General features: G+C 40.4%; 4 protein-coding genes across 6 annotated transcripts; 3 read left to right on the forward strand and 1 right to left on the reverse strand.

The window, feature by feature from the left end:
• The first annotated feature begins 1,002 nt into the window (after positions 1-1,002).
• Positions 1,003-6,923, forward strand: zdhhc4 (zinc finger DHHC-type palmitoyltransferase 4). Its single transcript, XM_055057854.1, has 7 exons — positions 1,003-1,092; positions 2,027-2,156; positions 2,241-2,314; positions 4,910-5,088; positions 5,222-5,347; positions 6,085-6,329; positions 6,419-6,923. Exons 2-7 carry the CDS (start codon positions 2,034-2,036, stop codon positions 6,716-6,718), a joined length of 1,047 nt encoding a protein of 348 aa, XP_054913829.1. The 5' UTR covers positions 1,003-1,092; positions 2,027-2,033; the 3' UTR covers positions 6,719-6,923.
• Positions 6,924-7,282: 359 nt separating this feature from the next.
• On the forward strand, positions 7,283-12,138 carry pgp (phosphoglycolate phosphatase). The gene is made up of 2 exons (XM_055057859.1): positions 7,283-8,027; positions 10,712-12,138. The coding sequence occupies exons 1-2, from the start codon at positions 7,433-7,435 to the stop codon at positions 11,053-11,055; spliced, it is 939 nt and encodes a 312-aa protein (XP_054913834.1). The 5' UTR covers positions 7,283-7,432; the 3' UTR covers positions 11,056-12,138.
• Positions 12,139-12,692: 554 nt separating this feature from the next.
• LOC129377734 (uncharacterized) lies at positions 12,693-15,232 on the reverse strand. The gene is made up of 9 exons (XM_055057865.1): positions 15,154-15,232; positions 14,806-14,940; positions 14,589-14,722; positions 14,323-14,459; positions 14,148-14,241; positions 13,891-14,046; positions 13,631-13,785; positions 13,423-13,535; positions 12,693-13,239 (listed from the first exon to the last, which is right to left on the reverse strand). The coding sequence occupies exons 1-7, from the start codon at positions 15,227-15,229 to the stop codon at positions 13,783-13,785; spliced, it is 735 nt and encodes a 244-aa protein (XP_054913840.1). The 5' UTR covers positions 15,230-15,232; the 3' UTR covers positions 12,693-13,239; positions 13,423-13,535; positions 13,631-13,782.
• Positions 15,233-16,149: 917 nt separating this feature from the next.
• bricd5 (BRICHOS domain containing 5) lies at positions 16,150-24,320 on the forward strand. 3 transcript variants are annotated; one of them, XM_055057868.1, is made up of 6 exons: positions 16,150-16,248; positions 16,842-16,964; positions 17,037-17,186; positions 20,544-20,651; positions 21,185-21,363; positions 24,021-24,320. In XM_055057868.1, the coding sequence occupies exons 1-6, from the start codon at positions 16,210-16,212 to the stop codon at positions 24,055-24,057; spliced, it is 636 nt and encodes a 211-aa protein (XP_054913843.1). In that variant the 5' UTR covers positions 16,150-16,209; the 3' UTR covers positions 24,058-24,320. The 3 variants fall into 3 exon arrangements, with proteins under 3 accessions (XP_054913843.1, XP_054913842.1, XP_054913844.1); XM_055057867.1 differs by having other exon boundaries at positions 21,185-21,335; XM_055057869.1 differs by lacking the exon at positions 24,021-24,320 and adding an exon at positions 21,513-22,062.
• The last annotated feature ends 2 nt before the right edge of the window (positions 24,321-24,322 follow it).

Here is a 24,322-nt window from a genome sequence, read left to right on the forward strand (position 1 = left end):
AGGGAACAAACTGATCCAGACAGAAACATTTACCGCTTTGGCTGCCAAATCTAAAACAATCGCAGAATTTAGATGGAAAAATCACCAGGCAGGAATTTTCCCCAGTCTAACCTGGACACAACCAGTACCTTTTTATAGCGTAGCCACAGGTGAGCTCAGCGCTCCACAGTGATGTGGTCCTGCCGGACCGGAGGGACGAAACCTGAGCTGCACGCCGGCCACGTCCGCAAAGACCCAGGAGGTATCCCATCATGCATCGAGGCGCGGGGAGCGGGCCTGGACGGGAGAAAAGGTTCAAATACCTGCAGAGAGACAGGATTGTACACTTACATGTTTCCTTGTTAGGTGAGAGGCATCCAGTTGTTCATTATTTTAGCTTAAAGAAAACTAAAAAATAATTTGTCTGCTGGGTCAGCCTTCGTTTGAAAACACTTCCTGCATTCAGTGAAGTTTTAATAAAAGCAGATCTGGATGATTTAAGGTCTAACTCTTAATATATGTACATGAGTAGATGTGTCATAGTTACCATGGCAACAGATGGAAACCGAGGAAAAAATGATCACGTTGTGTTGCATCTAACATTTTTGTAAATAGATTAAAGTTGTATTTTTGTCCTATTTTATTCTTGAATTATGACTGGGGCCATGAAATATCAGCATGGAAGAGAAGAATGACTGGGCCAAGAACACAGCATAATTTCTTCTACTTTATTTTATATTTTTTATTATGAAAACAGAACTTTTTTAATGCAAAAAGTGCCTCCCTGTGAGTCTAACAAGGAAGGCTCATTAGTGGAAAAGTGTTTCTTCTGCCTGAACCTGGTATTATGTTTATTTATGTGATTTTTCTACAATTATATTTACTCTTTATAATAACAAGATTCCTTCATATTTTTTTATCTGTAAGATCCCATAGTTTAAAAATCTTTAATCCAATCGAGTAAAACTATATTGAAATAGATACTTTTATGGAGTTATATCTATTTGACCCGCAAAAGCTCATCAAGAACCACGTGATCATGTTAGCTTCAGGCTACGGAAGTAACAGCATTCAGCAGAAGTTGGGAGGCAAAGTGAACATGGCGTTCAGCAGGTAAATCCGGCCGGTTATGTTGAAGTGAGAGAAGAGCTGAAGAGCGTACAAGAGGAAGCAACATCTGACTCTTGGGAGTAGGCCGCTGTGATTAGGGTTAGCATGCTAACAGCGGGGCTAGCAGCGGGACCGCTGTGATTAGAGTTAGAGTGCTAACAGCGGGGCTAGCAGCAGGACCGCTGTGATTAGGGTTAGCGTGCTAGCAGCGGGGCTAGCAGCGGGACCGCTGTGATTAGGGTTAGCGTGCTAGCAGCGGGGCTAGCAACGGGACCGCTGTGATTAGAGTTAGAGTGCTAGCAGCGGGGCTAGCAACGGGACCGCTGTGATTAGGGTTAACGTGCTAGCAGCGGGACCGCTGTGATTAGGGTTAGCGTGCTAGCAGCGGGGCTAGCAGCGGGACCGCTGTGATTAGGGTTAGCGTGCTAGCAGCGGGGCTAGCAACGGGACCGCTGTGATTAGGGTTAACGTGCTAGCAGCGGGGCTAGCAACGGACCGCTGTGATTAGAGTTAGAGTGCTAGCAGCGGGGCTAGCAACGGGACCGCTGTGATTAGGGTTAGCGTGCTAGCAGCGGGGCTAGCAACGGGACCGCTGTGATTAGGGTTAGCGTGCTAGCAGCGGGGCTAGCAACGGGACCGCTGTGATTAGAGTTAGAGTGCTAGCAGCGGGGCTAGCAGCGGGACCGCTGTGATTAGGGTTAGCGTGCTAGCAGCGAGCTAGCAGCGGGACCGCTGTGATTAGGGTTAGCGTGCTAGCAGCGGGGCTAGCAACGGGACCGCTGTGATTAGGGTTGGCGGACTTTCAGAGAACCGGATCTTCATGTTGTAGTTTTGGTGTTCTACCTGTTTACATGAGCACTGAATAGACCGAGCTAACAGTAACAAAGCGTACCTGAAGCAGGGAGGACAGGTTAACACACATGTACGCCCCTGCCAGGTGAAACATGGACTTCCTCACCTTGTTTGGGATCTACGTGGCGGTAGTGCTAACCTCTATGTTCCTAGTTTGTAAATACTCCGGCCAGCAGCACAACCCCTTTAATACTCTGCTCAGTTATGTCACAAAGGTAAGTTTTTTTTAATTCTGTCTTTCCTTCAAACCACCGCTGAGTGGCGCTGTTGAGGCTCATACAGGTGCGTTTCCTGTCCAGGTGGTCGCACCGTTTACTCCTCGGTGGCTGCAGAGGTTTTCACACTGGATCTTCCATAGACTCTTCCATCAGAGGTTTGTTTTTAATTAAGACACTGAATATTAAATCGAGTTTGGAACTGTTCAGTTTCAAATATATTTTCTTTTCAGTTTAAAATTGTTTTTATTTTATTTCCCTTTGTGTTTTTTTTCTAAACATTATGACCCCAATTAAGCTCCTTACAATTAAAAATGTTGACTATAAAGAAGACTTTGAACGCTGGTCCTTACTTAAACTGTCTCTGGTAGCTCGAATTAACTGTATCAAAATGAATGTTCTCCCCGTTTTTTGTATCTTTTTCAATGTATCCCAATTTTTTTAACCAACTCCTTTTTTGGTCGGGTAGATTCTCTTGTTTCAGATTTTCTCTGGGAGGGGAGGGTCCCTAGATTGTCTAGACAATATTTACAGAGACCCAAGCCACTTGGGGGGATGGCCTTACCGAACTTCAGGTACTACTATTGGGCCTCCAATATTGGGGTTTTGACAGCCTGGCTTCGGTGTGGCCCATCCTCTCCTGACTGGCTTGTAATGGAGACAAATTCGGCAAAACCTGTCTCTCTTGCAGCTCTATTGTATTCACCAATAAAATCTTCAACTGTTGCTTATACGAAGAATAGCGTAGTTAAAACCTCTCTTAAGATTTGGACTCAATTTCGGCGTTATTTTGGTCTGCAACTCCTTTCTCCATATGCTCCTATCGCAAACCATCATGTCTTTTCTCCCTCTCTCATAGACAAAACTTTTATGATTTGGTCACACCTTGGCATTCAGACCTTTAGGGATTTATTTATTGATGGTGTCTTTGCTACCTTTCAACAACTCTCTGCCAAATTTACTCTTCCATCTCGAGATTTTTTCAGATTTTTACAGGTGCGCAGCTTTGTTCATAGTAATTTTCCCACTTTTCCTAGGCTGCCTGAGGACTCTGACCTTGACTCCTTGCTTTTGCCCATTCCTAGGCTGAAAGGCTCTATTTCAATTCTTTATACCCGCATAGCTTCGATCCGCTCCAAGTCTTTAAGCTCAATCAAGGCCCTCTGGGAGGAGGATATAGGAGAGGCTATCCCTGACGAGCTTTGGTCACGTGTCTTAATACGGGTACATAAGTCTTCTATATGTGCTAGGCACTGTCTTCTCCAATGTAAGCTTGTTCACCGCGTTTACTATACCAGGGCTCGTTTGTCTAAATTTTATAGCACTGTTTCCCCAGTCTGTGATAGGTGCCAACAGTCTCCTGCAAACCTTATACACATGTTTTGGTTGTGCCCCCAGCTCAAGAGTTTTTGGACAGAGATATTTGTTGCTATATCAGACGTGGTTGGCAGAAAGATTGATCCCCCCAGAGTGCTTTGTTTGGGGTGTTTTCGGGGCCATTTTCTTTGTCCTCTTCCCAAGAAAATTCTTTGTCCTTTATGACTATTATTGCAAGGAGGATAATTCTTCTTAAATGGAAATCACCACAACCTCCTTCTTTTGTACATTGGTTAAGGGACATTGTTTATTTTCTTAAACTTGAGAAAATTAGAATGTCTCTTCGGGCTTCCTCTGACAAATTTGCAGAAATCTGGCAGCGATTACTGCAATTGGTCGATCGAGTTAATTTTCATTCTGTCCCAGTCTAATCCTTTGTGTATGTATTTGTCTGCTCATCCTGTATCCTTTCCCTCGGATTTTCCCTTTCTTATAGTTCCATATTTACTTTCCTGGGCACAAACTGTACTTTTTTAGGTATGGCAGAATGCATCTTGATTTTAGTTATTTCTAAACATTTATTTATTTTGTTTTTTTCCTTATGACTTTTTCTTATTGCCTGGGAGTGATTGGAGGTCGTTATGTTTTGTGTTTTTTGTTTTGTTTTTATAACTTAAGGGAATTGTATGGTTTGTTTTATATGTATCACATTGTAAATGTATGGCTATGCAATTCCTGTTAAAAACCAAATAAACAAAGTTTTCAAAAAAAAAAAAGTTGACTATTAGGGACAGAATAATAGATTTTTTTGAATAAAGTCATTAGAATATTCTATATAATCAAAAAAAAAAGGAAAAATTATGAGATAAAAGTTGTTTTAATAAGAAAAAAGCTTCAACAAAGTTATCAAGGTTTAGCGTGAGCAGCGTGTCTGGTTCTTCTTCTAACCAGATTCAGTCGATTTCACGATTGTTTCAGGAATCAAAGATTGTCAAAGATGAAGGATTGTAAACATGCTCAACATTCCTCAGTTTAACTTTTTTTCAGTCTAAGAGTTATCATAAAATTATTTCATTAAACTAATGTCATTACTTTTTTCTGTTAATATTAAGACTCTATTCTCATAATGTTATGGCTTTATGTTGTAAGACATTATTTTTGTCTTCTTACAGCTTTTCTGATCTTAAAAATGTATTTTCATATGTATTTTTTCTCAGACTATTAAGACTTTATTCTGGTAATATGAGTTCATTCCTGAATAATTTACTTTCTTATAATATTTTATTTTGCGGCTTAGTTCTTGTATGACTTTTTTCTTTCAATATTATGAGTTTATTTTTCACATAGTATTGACGTCTTTATTTCTCCGAGCCTTGCTGCATCACTCTGTTGTAATTTCCTCTGTGTGTAAATGTTACTTCTGTGTTTCTTTGCAGGAGCAGCTTGTTCATTTACCTGCACATCGTGCTGGAAGGCGCCGTGTTCGCCGAGTTCAGCTTGGAGGTGTTTGGTTTCTGCAGGGAGATGGACAGCAGCCTGACCAGCCTGTCGGTTCCGTACGTCCTGCTGGCCATCAAGACCTTCTTCTTCTACCTCTGCATCAAGACAGACCCAGGTTGCCTTCCTCTCCCCCCCTCAGTCTCTGTCCTAAAGCCAGAACAGAGGCGGGTTATTTTTCTTGATTAATAGAAAAAAATGACATAAATGTAGTTTTTCAGATTATTTTGTGCCGTGTTGCGTCTCACCAGGAACAGTCACAAAGCAGAACGCCTCCCGCCTGATTCCCATCTATCCGTACGACAGACGGCTGTTCCACCCTGGAGTTTTCTGTGAAACGTGTCAACTTATCAAACCGGCACGCTCCAAACACTGCAGTGAGTTCACACTCTGCTCACAACATTCTGCAAAGTTCCAGCCACAAAAGTTTCTGTGTTTGGTTGGGACGTTCACAGAGCAAATCGTAATTATGATGTGAACCAAAAGAAACGTGATTTCAAAAATGTTTTCCAAATAAAAATCCGAAAAGTGAGGAAACATTTATCTCTTTGTCATAGTAAAATAGTTGAAGCTCAGTCAGAACGCGTGGAGGTCTCGCTACAACTGGATCTCAATTGTATTTATGTCTGGACTTTAACTAGGCAATTCTAACACATGAGCCATCTTTAAAGCATCCCATACTATGTCTGCATGTTCAGGCAGGTTCTCCCCCAGCCTCCTTTTATTTAGCTGTATCCAAAGCATTCCCACAGCATGATGCTGCCATCACCGTGTTTCATCTTAAGGATGGTTGCCGGTAGCCCAGCAGGACTCTGGTGACTGAATAGGGAACTTCTCGAGTCGATTTGCTGAACTAGATTTTATTCTGATCAAAGGGAGCTAAATACAAATGCATGCCACACTTTTAAGATTTGTATCTGCAAAAATGATTTAAAACTTTGTGTCAGTTTCTTACTTTTAGGAGTTTACCTATTTTGTTTTGGTTGATGAAATGCATTGATGTTTGCAGCTGCCTTGAGTCAGAATGTGCTAGAGGTCAAAGGTCATGCATGCTTTTAGCAGGAACCTGCTCCTGGGAGACATTTGACTGCAGCTTTTCCCATCTGAACCTCAGGAGTCTGCAACAGGTGCGTCCATCGCTTCGACCACCACTGTGTCTGGGTCAACAACTGTGTCGGCGCCAGGAACACGCGCTACTTCCTGCTGTACCTACTGAGCGTGTGCGGCATGGCGCTGGCCATCGGCCTGCTGACGGCGGACATGTTGCTCCATGCCGTGCTGCGTTCAGGGCTGCTCAGAGCCAGCTACGTCGACGAGCGCGGCCAGCAGCAGCCGGCCGGGCCGCTGTTCATCGTTCAGGTACCAACGTCCTCCGCATCAGAACCAAACTGGGTTCATGGAGCCAACGACCTTGACCGTCTCCATGTTTCTCCCTCTGCGTCTCCCAGCATCTGTTCCTGACGTTTCCACGGATCGTCTTCATGCTGGGCTTTGTGGTCTTTGTCTTCTTCCTCCTCGCCGGTTATACGATGTTCCACTGCTTCCTGGCTCTGGTCAACCAGACGTCCAACGAATGGTTCAAAAGCCGAGGCTTAGCGTGTCGCCGCTGCCGCCCGGCGCCGCAGGCAGACGGTCTCTGCGGCCCCGCCCCTGACCGCTCAGAGCGCTACTGCTATAGCCGGGGGCTGCTGGGAAACCTGTGGGAGATCTTCTTCCCTCCGAACGGCGGCCAGAAGAAAGGCAACTGAGGAAGACTCATCCAGCCTTCGTCAGCGCAGCCAGAACGGACCGGCGCTGTGGATACAGCTTTACTGGGCCTCACCGAGGACCCGGCAAAAACCCAAACGACAGAAAGTCGCTTTTATGGGTCTGATTTATTTCACTTCTGTTTTATAGTCGTTTTCTAGTTACCAAATAAAGAGGTCTTCCACATGGGGGTCGCGACCCCTAAGATTTCTGATTGCACATTTTTTTAGACGTAAAGTTTTTCTTTTTAAATTCAAAGTCTTTAAATACACTCACATTAAAGGAACATTAACACATCGACGAAATGAGGCAAAATATGGATTTCAGTCAGAAATGAAAAGATTTTTAGAGCAAAATGTTCAAAGTTCAGCTTTTTATGCAAATGAAATGTTTTAATGATGGAGGCATCATGAGGTCATCACTTTAAATTTCTGCATAAAATATTCACACACATTATATTGAATATGATGACGCAAAGTTTCATTTATTAGAGGCAGAGCTTCAGTATTGTAGATGTTTATATCTAAATGTATCTGCAGACAAGCTCACCTCCAGCTGCACTTGCTTCTCGCCGGAAATGACCGTTGTTTCTTCCGGAAGTAGGCGGGTCTTGTAGCTCTTTAAGCTGCTTCCCCTTTAAGCCGGTGCGGAAGCGGTCGGCAGGTCTCTGCATCGCGGCGGAAGGTCGGGCGGTCTGTAGCGGCCGGAGCGCCTCCATGTCCGGGCCCCAGTGCGAGCGGCTCGCCGGGCCGCTGGTCCGCCAGCTGCTGGACTCCGTGGACAGCCTGCTGTTCGACTGCGACGGGGTGATCTGGCGCGGGGACCAGGCCGTGCCCGGGGCCGCGCGGGTCATCAGCCTGCTCAAGCAGCGCGGAAAGAAGGTCTTCTTCGTCACCAACAACAGCACCAAGACCCGCGACATGTACGCCGCCAAGCTGGCCTCGCTGGGCTTCGACGCCGCGCCGGACGAGGTGTTCGGAACCGCGTTCTGCTGCGCCGCCTACCTGCGGTCGGAGTGCGGCCTGCGGGGGAAGGTCTACCTGGTGGGCAGCGACGCCATGCGGCAGGAGCTGGAGGCCGTGGGCATCCGGGCGGAAGGCGTGGGGCCGGACCCGGTGTGCGGGAAGCAGCTGGACTGGGCCGGCGTGCCTCTGGACCCGGAGGTCCAGGCGGTGGTGGTCGGGTTCGACGAACACTTCAGCTACATGAAGCTGAACCGAGCCATGCAGTACCTGACCCAGAAGGACTGCCTGTTTGTCGGAACCAACCGGGACACCAGGCTGCCTCTGGAGGGCGGGAAGGCGGTACCAGGTAGGAACCGCTGGGGGCCGAACCGCTGGAGGCCGAACCGCTGGAGGCCGAACCGCTGGAGGCCGAACCGCTGGGGGCCGAACCGCTGGAGGCCGAACCGCTGGAGGCCTTTATTATTATCATCATTATTATTGTTATTATTATTATTATTATTATATGCAATGAAAGGCAGCTTGAAGTTTTTATTTAGACCTAAATTTATATAAGAATTTCATCATAAGTTTTATTATTTTAGCTGTATAATAATAAAGGACTTCATATATTTTATGTTTTATTTGCACAATAAAATATAATTCAACTTTCTAATTTATATACATAAAATAAAAAATAACTTCCTAAAGTTTGATGTATTTTTTCTTTTATGTAATATAGCTGTCATAACTTATTTTGTAATATTTTTAAATATTAATAAAAAACAATCTTATTTTAGAGTGTTTGAGTTATTAATTTTTTTCCTCGTATAATAATTTTTATTTAATATTTAAAATATAATTTTTTAAAATCCACATCATGATGATGATCCCAGTTTGGATCAGTCAATATTTAGACATGAAGATAATCCAGGTTTTCTGTCTTTAGCCTTTTTGAAACATAGAAACTGTTATGCTGAAGTTAAGATTTCACTAATTGGTTCTCATCTGATTCTTATTAAATATGCTGTATAATATTATTAGGACAAGGGAATTCTAACCATCTTACATCCACAGTGCTTTTCTAAGGCGGTCTGTGTGGATGGATATTCTGGTTATACTGGTTTTATGGTTTATACTCAGCATCGAGCCAAAAGTCCTGAGAGACGAAGAAAAGCAGCTTCAGTTGGAGTCGTTCTCTTGAAATGCCACGCGAGTTCCTAACAGTTCAAAACATCACAAAAATGTCACAGTGTTCAAATTCTGGTAGACTTGAAAAAATAAACAAGCACAAGATCACAAATTTAATCTAAGATGATTTTATCATCAAAGTTATGACAATAATTATTAATAAATAAAATGTCCTGTAGGACAGTGGAGGAAACTCTAAAGTACTTTAAAAAGTTTCTCTTGTCAAAGTAAGTAGTTACTAACTGCAACATATTAATGTCAGCTCCCCACATAATGTTCATTCTTTGAAATATTAAATCAGTCCTACTTCATGTTCACCATCCAACAGGGACTCCTGCGCCTCCACTGGCCGTCCAGTAGGGGGCGACGTACAGTGCAGCGGTTTGAGGCAATCAGGCCCTTTCACTTTCTGAGACCTTGTAGTCCAGGGGAGTCAAACTCCAGTCCTCCAGGTGTCCTGCAGCTTTTTGATGTGCCACAGGTACAAAACACAGGAATGAAATGGCTTCATTTCCTCGTCCTCCTCCCTTCTCCTCCTCTTCCTCCTCCTCCTCTTCCTCCATCATCATCATCATCATCACCTAATTATTGTATTCAGGTGCAGCAGAGGCTCATCTAAAAGTTGCAGGACAGCAGCTCCAGGACTGGAGTTTGACAGCCCTGCTCTCGTCCCGGGGTGTCCAACCAGACGAAGACCAAGTTTCTTACCAAGTTACCGTAAAGAGCCGCATCATATGCATGGGCACATCAACCCATCCCTTCCTCATACTCACATGAAAATAATAAATCTGCTCAGCCAGATTTATTATTTTCACACACTATTTGAACACGACAAAGTCCACAAGCCAGACATTTTCAACAATGAGCACTTTCTCATGCAAACAAACTGTTTAACCGAACAAACAATAATAGAACAATTTACAATACATTTTTCCTTTTATTATGTGCATTACATGTTATTTAATGGAGTGAGCTGAAGTGGCGACAGACACCTGACACATAAGGCAGAATGGCTTTCCACTACGTTCAACCAAAAAATATCAATTCTCCCACCCTGTCAAAAACGTCCTCTGTTCATCTTCATATTTTTGTTTTTCTGTGCATTTTTTCCTGCCATTTTGAGCTCGAAAGGTTTACTCAAATGATTTTACTCTCACTGAAAAACTGCGCACATTTGATGAAAATAGCGTGTTGAACTCAAGCGAAGTGAAACTTGGATATTATAGCGACTGTATGTTGGCCATCCTGCTCTAGTCCAACAACCATGTTTTTATTACAGCTCTAAATCAAACTTTTTGTGCTTTTTCAACAAATATGTCTGCTCAATTACAAACTAATTAAAGAATCTGAAAAAGTCAGATTTTTTTTAGTGAACAAAACAGTAAATCATTTTTAACATAAAAATGTTTTTGCAGTACAAGACAAGACCAGTTTCTACATTTTCTGGGTTGAGTTTTATAAAATGTTTTATTATTTCAGCTCCATTATTTTCTGGTGGGTAAAAGCAGGTCAGTAATAATGACTCTAGTTATTCTAAGATTAATTTAGACGAACACCAGAACTTTAGTAAATGGAGTTATTTTTTGCAACTCTGGTTTATCTGTAAAAAACCCCCAAAAAACCCAAAAGCTAAAAATGTTTCCCTAAAAGTTTTGATGATTTCTAGAATCGATGCTGCAGGGCCGCCTAAAATCCTTCAGAGGGCCACTGATGGCCCCTGGGCCGCACGTTGAACCCCAGCCGGCGGTGAAGCTTCTGGGTCAGAACCAGACGGTCTTCAGTTTTATCTTCAGGGTTTTTTAGCTCAAAGGTGATGTGTGTTTGCATCAGTAGGAAGTGACATCATTTCCTCCTCCTCTCCAGGTACGGGCTGCCTGCTGCAGGCCGTGGAAACGGCCGCCCAGCGCCAGGCCCAGACGGTGGGCAAACCCAGCCGCTTCATGTTCGAGTGCGTGGCGCGGCGGTTCGGCGTGCGGCCGGAGCGCTGCCTGATGGTCGGCGACCGGCTGGACACTGACATCCTGCTGGGCTCCGCCTGCGGCCTGAAGACGCTGCTGACCCTGACCGGGGTCAACACTGTCGCCGAGGCCGCCGCCCACCGCGACAGCGGCAGCGCCGAGCGCCGCGCCATGGTGCCCGACTATTACGTGGAGAGCATCGCCGACCTGCTGCCGGCGCTGCAGGGAGAAGACGAGCCGTCGCTCTGAAGGGAAGATCTGATCACTTGGCCTAAAGCTGCAGATGAAACGTTAATAAAGATGAATGTTTATTGCCATGTTGGGACAGCTCCTCTGCTTTCTCCCTGTGCTAACAAACAACCAATCAGAGGCAGGGGGTGGGGCTTAGCGCAGTCAATCATGACCTTTTCTCTGTTATACTAGCACAGAATGCTAAGGCTGGTTAGCATTCTAACTAGGGAGAAAGGTTAGGGTTAGGATAACAGTGCATAAACAGTTTTTCTGTATTTGGCAGCAGTACATGAGGATGATTGACAGCGCTAAGCCCCGCCCCCTGCCTCTGATTGGTGGTTGTTGGTTCATTTCTTCAGAGCAGCTGGAGATCCGTCTGTCCACTGACCATCTGCCTCATTAAACTGATGCTGACAGTTTTCCTAACATGTAAAACTTACTGCAGCTTTAAATGGAGCCACAGCTGCAGGAAGAATAAATTCAGGCTGTTCTTAATGCTTTGACTAGGCCATTGCTATGATGGGATTGTTTCTGTTTCAGTTCATGCAGCTTTAAGGAAGCGCTTTGTCTGCATCCTGTCTGTGATGTCATTTCCTGTTGAGCATCGCCATGTTCAGCCTGCAGCTGTTGGTTCTGAAACAGGGGTGTCCAAAGGGCGGCGCGGGGGCCATTTACGGCCCTGGACTGATTGTTTTTGTGGCCACGACTCTAATTAGAGATAAAAGGTGGTCGGTGCAGATGGAGGATTTTGTTTTTATTAAAAATTGGGGCAAAATTATTACAGCCACATTGAAATCTTACAATAGAAAATATTGATCCCAGATCATAAGAGCTGCTTCTGATCACTTCATTAAACTTGTTTTTACTTTTCAATTAAATTCACAAAAATATTTTTCTGCTCATAAATTCTCAAATTTCGAGGTGAACCTGTTTAGATCGACGACTATTTCCACATTTTCCAGTTGAACATTTGACTGATTTAATCCAGCGGTTTGTTGTTCAGTGGATTAAAGGCTCAGATTTTAGTTCCTCAGTTTGGAGCCTTCAGTTTATTACTGTTTCATTATCAACACAATAAAACCTTATTTTCTGATAAAAACACTCATTTTGATTTTTTTCAAAGGTTTTCAGAAAAGACATTTTATGAGTTTGAAAAGTTAAACAGAGTTTAAGTTTAATATTTTCTGGGGAAAAAATGCAAATTTCAGATTAATCTCAAATGTTTCTAAAAATGAAAAACTGAAGCATTTTAACTTTTTAAATGCAGAAATTGTGAAGTTTTGTACACAGCAAAAAGTCCAGTGTTAATTTAACTCCCACAGAGTTGATTTTAACACTTTTTCAGTGCTTATATAGTCCACTCTCATCAAGAGTTAAATTAACACTTTCAATATAGTTAAAATTTTAACACTTTATCAGAGTTACTTATTTAACTCACAAAACAGGGTTAATTTAACACTGTGGGATATACTGGATAACACTGATCCAGGAACAAAAATGTACCACTTTATTAGTGTTGATTTAACACTTTCAAGTGTTATTTATTCCAAAAAAAGTTACTTTATGATTATGATTAATTATAATAATTATTAAGAAAAAAAAAACTTGACACAAGTACATACATTTTGAACACTTTATTTTTGCAGCTGTGTTTCCAACATTTTAAATTGTGGTACAACGATCAAACATTCATTAGAAATGCCATAAGAGTTTTGAATATCAAAAGAAATTTAAGTTCAGGGATTTTTACTAAATGCCTTTCTTCACTTTGAACAATTTTGAAAGCATGATGATGATCAAATGTTTCCGCTTGGATACAGTTTTTGACACATAAAAACAGGTCAACATTTTTTAGCCTGACTTTCTCACAACAGAGCTCAACGGACCGGTTTAGCAGCCTTGCTCTCACGTCCCGAACTCTGGGCGATTCCTTCATTTTGCCCACGTCAATGTTATACACTGTTGTCTGCAGAAATGTGTAGAAATTCATCAATGCAGCATCATAAGAGAATTTAAACACAAAATGTGCTTTGAATAGCTCATCAAATGTTCCAAGAGAACTGTTTTTGTCTGGCATGGGATGAGGCACTTATCCATGACGATGTAGAAGCTGTCAATCTTGCTTTTCTGACGCCCAACAGCAAGGAGGTATGGCTGCAGACCCCGTTGACCCCGATGATGCTCCTCTAAACTGCAGCATGACTAAAATTAAAAGATATACACCAAACATTAGAAACAAAACATACAGCTTTACGATACATGTGACATAAAAATTAATTTAAGTATGCCCAGACATCTTCAAAGCTGTCATTCAAACATCTGTATTTATGCATGTCTATAAAAGGAAATAGACAAATAATTTTGCATATTTTAAATTTCAATTACCTTATGAAAGACAACAAGTGTCTCATCTGCATCACTTGCACTGATTTTTGGAGACTTTTGTCCTCCTGGTTGCGGTGGAAGAAGTAACAGCGAGGCCATTTCTTGGTCATAGCCTGAGGACAAATTTATAAAAGTTTTCAGCTATAATATCAGAACTTTATGAATACTCTGAATAGTCAACTATCTTCAGATATATCTAGGTACTTACTAGATGTGTTAGCGAGGTCATCGCTTTGAAGACTTTCCGCTGACTGCACCAAACTTCTCAACTCAGGTGGAGAAGTGAGACGCTTAGCCTCCTTGATGACATTTGGTTTGAAGAACACATCCTACTTCTGCAGCAGTCTGGATGAGGTTTCTTCACTGAATAGGAGACAGAAGTCTTGATCAATCTTTAATAGCATGTAGAAATCAAACCATTATAACAATGTAAAAATCCACATTTAAAGACTTCAGTTGAACACTTACCAATCCTTTTGTGTCCAGGAACCCCGGGAATGTGGTCAGGATATCATTTCTTCCACTGGCATCTTTAATAAGCTTGTGATGGTGCTCAAAAGTCTCTCTCATCTTCTGAAAGTTCACAGACCTGTCTGTGGTGTGGTTAAGCAGAGATATGGCCTCCTAAAAAAAAAGAACAAAAATTAACTGCAAAATTACAGTTTTGAGTCACAAAATAAAATTGATTGTAGAAAAAAACAAACAAACAAACAAAAAAACATTACATTGCCTTTTTTGGTGTATGGATCCTTGAGGGATGCGAAGAGTGTCACTATTCCAAAGGCATACTTCTCTCTGATTGCTTTTGTGGGGAGGTGCCTAACAGCAGATTGTAAATTGGTGATTAAACCTTTTTTTCAATTATTATACATAAATTAAATAGTGTAAAAACAAACATACCCTTGTTCATCAATCATGTGAGCCACCAGTATGTTCACCATTTGTCTTCTTGTGGCATCAGTTAGGGTTTCTGTAGTTTCATCCTCCTGCAGAATTTCTTCACCACCAGACTTGCTTTGTAGGACACCTTCAACCAGCTATAAAATGAACAATAAAAAAAGAAAGAAAAAAAAAAGGAAATATGCAATATGCAGATGACCAAAATACGACAAAACATGTCTGGGCATACAAAACAGAATTTAGAGGCAGACAAAAAATATTGTTACATTTTTAGCAGACACTGAGTTATCAGGATTCTCAGTTTTTTGCTTCTTGCATGGCATCTCATCCATTAGTATTGTTGATGTTGATGCATTTGAGTTGAAGCTTGAGTCAGAAGCAGATGACCATTCTGAGAACTCTGAAGAAAGAGGCAATAGACATCAGTTACATTCTTTGATAAAATCTGTATGACAGTTGATTTAATTTGCTTTGGTATCTCACCATCATAGCAGAAAACTGTCTGTACCACATTGCCTTGTCTAAGGAGGTCACTGAATATTTCTTCGTCAACTTCAGTATCTGTTGTATCTTTGTATGTAACTTTGGTATCAGGTGGCAGGCAAAATTGTTCAATGACTGAAAAAACAAGGAAAGATTTAGAGCCTAATTCTGTAATTAGCTGGATTTTTAAACTAACAGTTACTTGATATTGATCATGGGATTAGCATAAAACATATTAATGAAAATACAATTTTTACTTACCACAAATGTGTAAAATATGTGTTAAATAGACATACATTGAAAAGAATAATGCCCATGACCCAAACAGATGATGAATAAATAACAAACCTTTCTCATGAAACTGATTAAAGTCAAACGGCCCTTTGACTTCCTCCAACTTCACATACTTTACATGGATCAGCATTTTATTTCATGGGATAACCTAGACAAAGCAAAATAAGGTAAAGGTCAAGAGTTCACCTCACTGTAACTCTGCTATTGGTGTCACGTGACTTCGGCTCGTTGACGCTCCGCAGAAGCTAATAGTCGTTAGCTTACATTCAAGGCCAAAATTATCATTTTAAACGGCAAAAACGTAGAAGTATATTTTTTACGAGTGTATGGTCCGACAAAATATGTTTTGTAAGAATTACCATTATAATAATATCAGGTGTAAGTGCTACTAGCTACCAGCTAACATGTTGTGTAAAACTTGCAAAATGAACATATTCAGCTGCTTTTCATTATGTGGTAATTAGTAGAAATAGTCAAATCACTCACTCTGTCAGTGTAATAGTGCTGGACAAAATATTTAGTAAGTTGGACACTTACCGTGTAGAACAAGAGATGAAGAAAACGGAGCCGTGTTCAGATTGAAATCAAACTGAAGCTGAGGGGAGGAGCTTATTTATCTCCCAGCAGAGTTAATTCAACACCAACGCAATCAACTCTGCGAAATAATTCCAACACTGGGCATCATTTAAATCGCTAAATGTTAAAAATACATTACTGAGTTAAAATTAACTCTGACACGTTTAACCCTGAAATTTTAACACCCCAGTTTTTGCTGTGTAGGAACCTTGTGTGTCTGGTTCTGTACTGGAAAGTTCCCAGTCAAAGCCAGTTCTCCCAGCTCAGCCTCACCTCAGTGATCCTCAGTGATCCGGATGAAAGTGACCCCGGTTCTGTCAGCGGTTCTGTCAGCGGTTCCGGCTCCTATCGCTCCGGGCCGCTGACGGCCGCTGGAGGCTCTGAGTTCGGGGCTCGCTGCTCAGGTGTGCTGCCTGCGGGGCGGGGCGGGTAAAAAGCGCGTGCCCAGGTGAGGCGGCCGCAGTGGGTCATGACTGCAGACTGATGCGGGCCGCTGCGTGACGAGCTGCGTGACGAGCCGCCAGAGGAACCAGGATGGTGACGTGCTGGACGCGTTCAGGAGGCCGAACCGCGGTAAGTTCGGGTTCCGGCGGCAGGAAAACCCGGAAAAATCACGAACGTTAATGTAGAGACGGAGGCGATAAGGTCGGACCTGATCCACCTGATCCGGGATTTGAAAAGTTTTCTTTAAACTTCAGCAGCAGAATTTCACGGATCCACATCCCAATCTGAAAAGTGCGGCGTGCATTTCTATTCGGCCCCAAGTCAATCCCAGAGACCGCCGTTTGTTCCCAACAGCCTTCAAGACATCCACAGAATCTCAGTTGGATTCAGGTATGGACTTTGACTAGGCCACGAGGCAGCTCTGATGTAAACCGTCGTCCTGCTGGGAGCCGAACCTCCATCCAGTCTCAGGTTTTCGTCTTGATTCAGCGCCAGCCATCTTCCCGCAGCATGACGCTGCCAACACCACATGCTGAAGGCGGAACAGCCGCCTTTATTCTTGCAGCTCTTCCTGTTGACACTCAGACCTGAGCTGTGGATCTCTGCAGCTCCTCCAGAGCATCTCTGGTCAAAGCCGTCCTGGTCGCTCTCCACACTTTTCAGATTGGCGTGAATACTTTTCGCTGCCGACGTCTTTATTGACGTTGATGTCGTGTCCTCAGGGTGAAGGTTCTGACTCGGCCCACTTCCCAGCCAAGGCGTTCTGGATCTGCCTGTCCACGCTGCTGCTCCTGGTGGCCATGGCAATGGGACTGACCCTCGCGCTGACCCGGCCGGGCTCCACGGTACCACGTCCGGATCGCGCCGCGTTTCTCCTGTGAGCCGCCGTCTAAACGGATCCGTTTCCGTCACTTCAGGCCCTGCAGACGGTGCGGCTGACGGCGCCGGACCAGACGGGGGTTCTGCTCAACCAGACGGCTGTTTTGGACCCGCAGAACCACCTGGTGACGCTTTTCGTCACAGCGGCAGGAAACCAGACGTCCACGGTTCTGTTCGACGTCAGACACGTACGTCCAAGAGATTTACACCGTTTATCCAGGGCTGGTTATTCTGACGATTAATCGATTACCTTAATGATTAATCGATTACCTTAATAATTAATAGATTACCTTAATGATTAATCGATTATCTTAATGATTAATAGATTACCTTAATAATTAATAGATTACCTTAATGATTAATAGATTACCTTAATAATTAATAGATTACCTTAATGATTAATAGATTACCTTAATGATTAATCGATTATCTTAATAATTAATAGATTACCTTAATGATTAATAGATTACCTTAATGATTAATAGATTACCTTAATGATTAATAGATTACCTTAATGATTAATAGATTACCTTAATAATTAATAGATTACCTTAATGATTAATAGATTACCTTAATAATTAATAGATTACCTTAATAATTAATAGATTACCTTAATGATTAATCGATTACCTTAATGATTAATCGATTACCTTAATGATTAATCGATTACCTTAATGATTAATAGATTACCTTAATGATTAATAGATTACCTTAATGATTAATCGATTATCTTAATAATTAATAGATTACCTTAATGATTAATAGATTACCTTAATGATTAATAGATTACCTTAATGATTAATAGATTACCTTAATGATTAATAGATTACCTTAATAATTAATAGATTACCTTAATGATTAATAGATTACCTTAATAATTAATAGATTACCTTAATAATTAATAGATTACCTTAATGATTAATCGATTACCTTAATGATTAATCGATTACCTTAATGATTAATAGATTACCTTAATGATTAATAGATTATCTTAATAATTAATAGATTACCTTAATGATTAATAGATTACCTTAATAATTAATAGATTACCTTAATGATTAATAGATTACCTTAATGATTAATAGATTACCTTAATAATTAATAGATTACCTTAATGATTAATAGATTACCTTAATGATTAATCGATTATCTTAATAATTAATAGATTACCTTAATAATTAATCGATTATCTTAATAATTAATAGATTACCTTAATGATTAATAGATTACCTTAATAATTAATAGATTACCTTAATGATTAATAGATTACCTTAATAATTAATAGATTACCTTAATGATTAATAGATTACCTTAATGATTAATCGATTATCTTAATAATTAATAGATTACCTTAATGATTAATCGATTATCTTAATAATTAATAGATTACCTTAATAATTAATAGATTACCTTAATGATTAATAGATTACCTTAATGATTAATAGATTACCTTAATGATTAATAGATTACCTTAATGATTAATCGATTATCTTAATAATTAATAGATTACCTTAATAATTAATCGATTATCTTAATAATTAATAGATTACCTTAATGATTAATAGATTACCTTAATAATTAATAGATTACCTTAATGATTAATAGATTACCTTAATAATTAATAGATTACCTTAATGATTAATAGATTACCTTAATGATTAATAGATTACCTTAATGATTAATAGATTACCTTAATAATTAATAGATTACCTTAATAATTAATAGATTACCTTAATGATTAATAGATTACCTTAATGATTAATCGATTATCTTAATAATTAATAGATTACCTTAATAATTAATCGATTATCTTAATAATTAATAGATTACCTTAATGATTAATAGATTACCTTAATAATTAATAGATTACCTTAATGATTAATAGATTACCTTAATAATTAATAGATTACCTTAATGATTAATAGATTACCTTAATGATTAATCGATTATCTTAATAATTAATAGATTACCTTAATAATTAATAGATTACCTTAATAATTAATAGATTACCTTAATGATTAATAGATTACCTTAATGATTAATCGATTATCTTAATAATTAATAGATTACCTTAATGATTAATAGATTACCTTAATGATTAATCGATTATCTTAATGATTAATCGATTACCTTAATGATTAATCGATTATCTTAATAATTAATAGATTACCTTAATGATTAATTGATTATCTTAATAATTAATAGATTACCTTAATAATTAATCGATTATCTTAATAATTAATAGATTACCTTAATGATTAATAGATTACCTTAATAATTAATAGATTACCTTAATGATTAATAGATTACCTTAATAATTAATAGATTACCTTAATGATTAATAGATTACCTTAATGATTAATCGATTATCTTAATAATTAATAGATTACCTTAATAATTAATAGATTACCTTAATAATTAATAGATTACCTTAATGATTAATAGATTACCTTAATGATTAATCGATTATCTTAATAATTAATAGATTACCTTAATGATTAATAGATTACCTTAATGATTAATCGATTATCTTAATGATTAATCGATTACCTTAATGATTAATCGATTATCTTAATAATTAATAGATTACCTTAATGATTAATTGATTATCTTAATAATTAATAGATTACCTTAATGATTAATCGATTATCTTAATGATTAATCGATTACCTTAGTGATTAATCGATTATCTTAATAATTAATAGATTACCTTAATGATTAATCGATTACCTTAATAATTAATAGATTACCTTAATGATTAATAGATTACCTTAATAATTAATAGATTACCTTAATGATTAATAGATTACCTTAATGATTAATCGATTATCTTAATAATTAATAGATTACCTTAATGATTAATCGATTATCTTAATAATTAATAGATTACCTTAATGATTAATCGATTATCTTAATGATTAATAGATTACCTTAATGATTAATCGATTATCTTAATGATTAATAGATTACCTTAATGATTAATCGATTACCTTAATGATTAATCGATTACCTTAATGATTAATTGATTATCTTAATAATTAATAGATTACCTTAATGATTAATCGATTCTTAATGATTAATCGATTACCTTAGTGATTAATCGATTATCTTAATAATTAATAGATTACCTTAATGATTAATCGATTATCTTAATGATTAATAGATTATCTTAATGATTAATCTGCAGATAGAAAAGCTGAACAGCAACCCAGAGCGGGTCTGATCTGCAGATCGTCCATTGATAATTGGCTTTAAAAGGTGTTTCAGATTTATTTCCAGAATGTGAAGCAGAGACTGATCTGTAAAAGTTCTGGTAGAACAGATTTACAGACTGAAAAGCTTTTTATTTGAGAATTTCTACACTCCAGTTGATGATTAATCAATTACTTTTATTTTCTTAACGGGTAAAAAGGAAACAGATCCAGACGGACCTGAGCAGAAATCAGTCTATTGTTTCGGTTCGGCCGCAAATCAGGAATATTCTGCGTCATTGGATGATGATGATGATGATGATGATGATGATGATGATGAGTCTGTTGCTGCAGGGCCTGATCTGCTACCAGCCTGCAGACCAGCAGCGCTGCTTCCTCCAGACCATGGAGCGGCCCGACTACGACCATGTGGGCTCCCTGCTCAGCGGACAGCAGAACCAGGTGAACGGGCTCAGCGGCGGTTCGGTTCGGTTCTGTCGGGCTCAGCGGCGGTTCGGTTCTGTCGGGCTCAGCGGCGGTTCAGTTCGGTTCTGTCGGGCTCAGCGGCTGCAGCTCTCCCTGCGTGGCCTCCAGGCTGAATCGGTGATCCGATCCGGGCGGATCCGCTTTCAGCAGCGACCCGTCTGGGACACAATGGTCTCTCTGTGCGAAGCCTCTCAAAGCGCCGACTGTTCCTGCTGATCATTTTAGTGGCGGAGTCCGGTTCCAGGCCAGGTATAATTTCTGCTGGATTATCTGATTTCTAACAATAATCTGATTTTGAACGGAGCCGGTTCTGTTCCTGTCTGGGCAGCTGCAGAGTAATTTAACGTGCCAGAAAGGATTCTGCTGCTGGAGGACTTTACTATCGCAGCCTCTGGTTGTCGTCAGTCATCAGCAGCTCTTTAGGCTCAACAGGATTCCTGGTGGTTCCGGTTCCGGTTCTGTCGGCCTTTGTTGCTGTGGACATCTGAACGGTGACCCTGTCCTTGCAGGGAGACGTCCAGCTGTCTGGGAACGAGACGCAGAGGCGGACGCAGTTCCTGGGCGTGATGGCGGGCGATCAGGTGGGTGTGGCCACGCTGGACGAGCCGCTCCGGACGCTGTGTCGGGACAGAACCGTCCACCGGACCCGCAGGACCGACGGTGAGAGCAGAAACATGCCACTGTTGAGGTAAAAGTTTTCCTTCCACTCAACTCTCCACTCATACACACAGCAATAACTCTCAGGCTGCTAACTGCTGCTAATACATAAAAATAAAATATGATCAGTCTTAATCCCAATCAATAACCCATCAAACTGCATCTGTTTGCGTCACGCAGTCTGGGAGAAGGAAGGACTCAAACCAGCTGAAACATGAGACGAACTCTGACCTTTCAACTGACTGAAAGGTCGTTGTGTCCCTGAACGCTCAGTCACCAGAGACCAACATGCTGCTGCCGTTTCTAAACCTACTGCCAAAAACTAACATTTAGCCTGAAGGGAGATTCATGTTTGGTTTTTCAGTCAAATTTTTACCATTTTATTCATTTATAAATGTCAGTTTCAATATTTAGTTCAGGTAAGACCAGCCCCGTCTCCAGACCCTTAACAGGGCGGGCATCGGCTTATCGGCAACATGAACCTACGTAGCAATAACAATATGACTCAAGGAAAAGAAAAAGGTGCAGTGCAGTAAATACGTTTCCAAAAATGTTCCTCAAGTGAATGTAAGAAGAACTACCAACACCAGTAGTCTAAATGTTTAACAGGCTTAAGGTGCTGTACTGGTGTTAGCCAGTCATCTTCTAGCTAACATTAGCCAGTCATCCTCTAGCTAACATTAGCCAGTCATCTTCTAGCTAACATTAGCCAGTCATCTTCTAGCTAACATTAGCCAGTCATCTTCTAGCTAACATTAGCCAGTCATCCTCTAGCTAACATTAGCCAGTCATCTTCTAGCTAACATTAGCCAGTCATCTTCTAGCTAACATTAGCCAGTCATCTTCTAGCTAACATTAGCCAGTCATCTTCTAGCTGACATTAGCCAGTCATCTTCTAGCTGACATTAGCCAGTCATCTTCTAGCTGACATTAGCCAGTCATCTTCTAGCTGACATTAGCCAGTCATCTTCTAGCTAACATTAGCCAGTCATCTTCTAGCTGACATTAGCCAGTCATCTTCTAGCTGACATTAGCCAGTCATCTTCTAGCTAACATTAGCCAGTCATCTTCTAGCTAACATTAGCCAGTCATCTTCCAGCTGACATTAGCCAGTCATCTTCTAGCTAACATTAGCCAGTCATCTTCTAGCTAACATTAGCCCAGTCATCTTCTAGATGACATTAGCCAGTCATCTTCTAGCTAACATTGGCCAGTCATCTTCTAGCTAACATTAGCCAGTCATCTTCTAGCTAACATTAGCCAGTCATCTTCTCGCTGACATTAGCCAGTCATCTTCTAGCTAACATTAGCCAGTCATCTTCTAGCTGACATTAGCCAGTCATCTTCTAGCTGACATTAGCCAGTCATCTTCTAGCTGACATTAGCCAGTCATCTTCTAGCTAACATTAGCCAGTCATCTTCTAGCTGACTTTAGCCAGTCATCTTCTAGCTGACATTAGCCAGTCATCTTCTAGCTGACATTAGCCAATCATCTTCTAGCTGACATTAGCCAGTCATCTTCTAGCTGACATTAGCCAGTCATCTTCTAGCTGACATTAGCCAGTCATCTTCTAGCTAATATTAGCCAGTCATCTTCTAGTTGACATTAGCCAGTCATCTTCTAGCTAACATTAGCCAGTCATCTTCTAGCTAACATTAGCCAGTCATCTTCTAGCTAACATTAGCCAGTCATTTTCTAGCTGACATTAGCCAGTCATCTTCTGGCTAACATTAGCCAGTCATCTTCTAGCTGATATTAGCCAGTCATCTTCTAGCTGACATTAGGCAGTCATCTTCTAGCTAATATTAGCCAGTCATCTTCTAGCTGACATTAGCCAGTCATCTTCTAGCTAACATTAGCCAGTCATCTTCTAGCTAACATTAGCCAGTCATCTTCTAGCTGACATTAGCCAGTCATCTTCTAGCTAACATTAGCCAGTCATCTTCTAGCTGACATTAGCCAGTCATCTTCTAGCTAACATTAGCCAGTCATCTTCTAGCTAACATTAGCCAGTCATCTTCTAGCTGACATTAGCCAGTCATCTTCTAGCTGACATTAGCCAGTCATCTTCTAGCTGACATTAGCAGTCAACTTCTAGCTAACATTAGCCAGTCATCTTCTAGCTAACATTAGCAGTCATCTTCAATGGCCTGGATAAGGTTATGACCCAAACTAAATATCTACTTGGCAAACTAGCTTGCTAAGTAAATATATTGTGTTTAGTTGGCAAGCTGAATATTAGCTAATGGCCAACTAAACAGCTATATAGCAAGGTAACTTGTAAAATATCTAGTTAGCTTGAAGCTAAGTAGTTAGAAAGCCAGTTTGCCCTTTAAATATTTAGCTTACAAGCTAAATTGAAAGCTGACACGTCTCCCAGTACCCAAAACCACCTACTGCTAAAAGTAAGTAGTATTACTATTTATTAGCTAACAATCTTATTTGTATCTAAATTTTTTGTTTGAATCTGTGGTATTTATAAATAAAAATAAAATGTGGCCAACTGTTTTCTGTCAGGCTAAATCACCCAAATTATTTAATGGACTGTAACTTTTCAAACGGTGTCCTATAAAAACCCAACAAGTTTTAATCAGATTTTCAGCTGAGTGTGGAAAACGTCAGTCCATGTAAGCGCTCATCAGCAGCCTGTTCTGTTTCTAACCCCATGGTGTCTCTAACTGCCCCAGGCCCAGGCAAACAGCGGCTGGTCTACTTCTGCATTGACATCTGCTTCCCCAGCAACATCTGTGTGTCAGTGTGTTTCTACTACCTGCCTGAGTGACGGAGGTCAGCCTGCAGCCTGCAGCCTGTAGCAGAGCAGCTGCCAGCCAGCTCATTTCCAGCTTCCAGAGGCAGAAAACACCTGGTGGTGAAGCAATGCGCCCCCTGGTGGCGCCATCTGGAGGTTCCAGACAGAATCTTTGTTTTTGTTTAGACTGGAGTGTAATTATGTTTTTAACTGCCTAATAAAACACATACTGTTGGTATT

The sequence above is a fragment of the Poeciliopsis prolifica genome, unplaced genomic scaffold, assembly GCF_027474105.1.
Source record: "Poeciliopsis prolifica strain line A6 unplaced genomic scaffold, Auburn_PproV2 SCAFFOLD049, whole genome shotgun sequence".
In the NCBI taxonomy this organism is placed as follows: Eukaryota; Metazoa; Chordata; class Actinopteri; order Cyprinodontiformes; family Poeciliidae; genus Poeciliopsis; species Poeciliopsis prolifica.

Bases quoted from the DNA above. Each gene is read 5' to 3' on its own strand.
- zdhhc4 (XM_055057854.1), top strand. From the start codon at position 2,034: ATGGACTTCCTCACCTTGTTTGGGATCTACGTGGCGGTAGTGCTAACC. The intron at 2,315-4,909 runs GTTTGTTTTTAA...GTTTCTTTGCAG, and splicing joins CATAGACTCTTCCATCAGAG to GAGCAGCTTGTTCATTTACC. The intron at 6,330-6,418 runs GTACCAACGTCC...TGCGTCTCCCAG, and splicing joins GGCCGCTGTTCATCGTTCAG to CATCTGTTCCTGACGTTTCC.
- pgp (XM_055057859.1), top strand. From the start codon at position 7,433: ATGTCCGGGCCCCAGTGCGAGCGGCTCGCCGGGCCGCTGGTCCGCCAG. The intron at 8,028-10,711 runs GTAGGAACCGCT...CCTCCTCTCCAG, and splicing joins GGGCGGGAAGGCGGTACCAG to GTACGGGCTGCCTGCTGCAG.
- LOC129377734 (XM_055057865.1), bottom strand. From the start codon at position 15,229: ATGCTGATCCATGTAAAGTATGTGAAGTTGGAGGAAGTCAAAGGGCCG. The intron at 14,941-15,153 runs GTTTGTTATTTA...TTGTTTTTTCAG, and splicing joins TAATCAGTTTCATGAGAAAG to TCATTGAACAATTTTGCCTG. The intron at 14,460-14,588 runs GTAACAATATTT...TTCATTTTATAG, and splicing joins ACTCAGTGTCTGCTAAAAAT to CTGGTTGAAGGTGTCCTACA.
- bricd5 (XM_055057867.1), top strand. From the start codon at position 16,210: ATGGTGACGTGCTGGACGCGTTCAGGAGGCCGAACCGCG. The intron at 16,249-16,841 runs GTAAGTTCGGGT...TCGTGTCCTCAG, and splicing joins GTTCAGGAGGCCGAACCGCG to GGTGAAGGTTCTGACTCGGC. The intron at 20,652-21,184 runs GTGAACGGGCTC...CTGTCCTTGCAG, and splicing joins TCAGCGGACAGCAGAACCAG to GGAGACGTCCAGCTGTCTGG.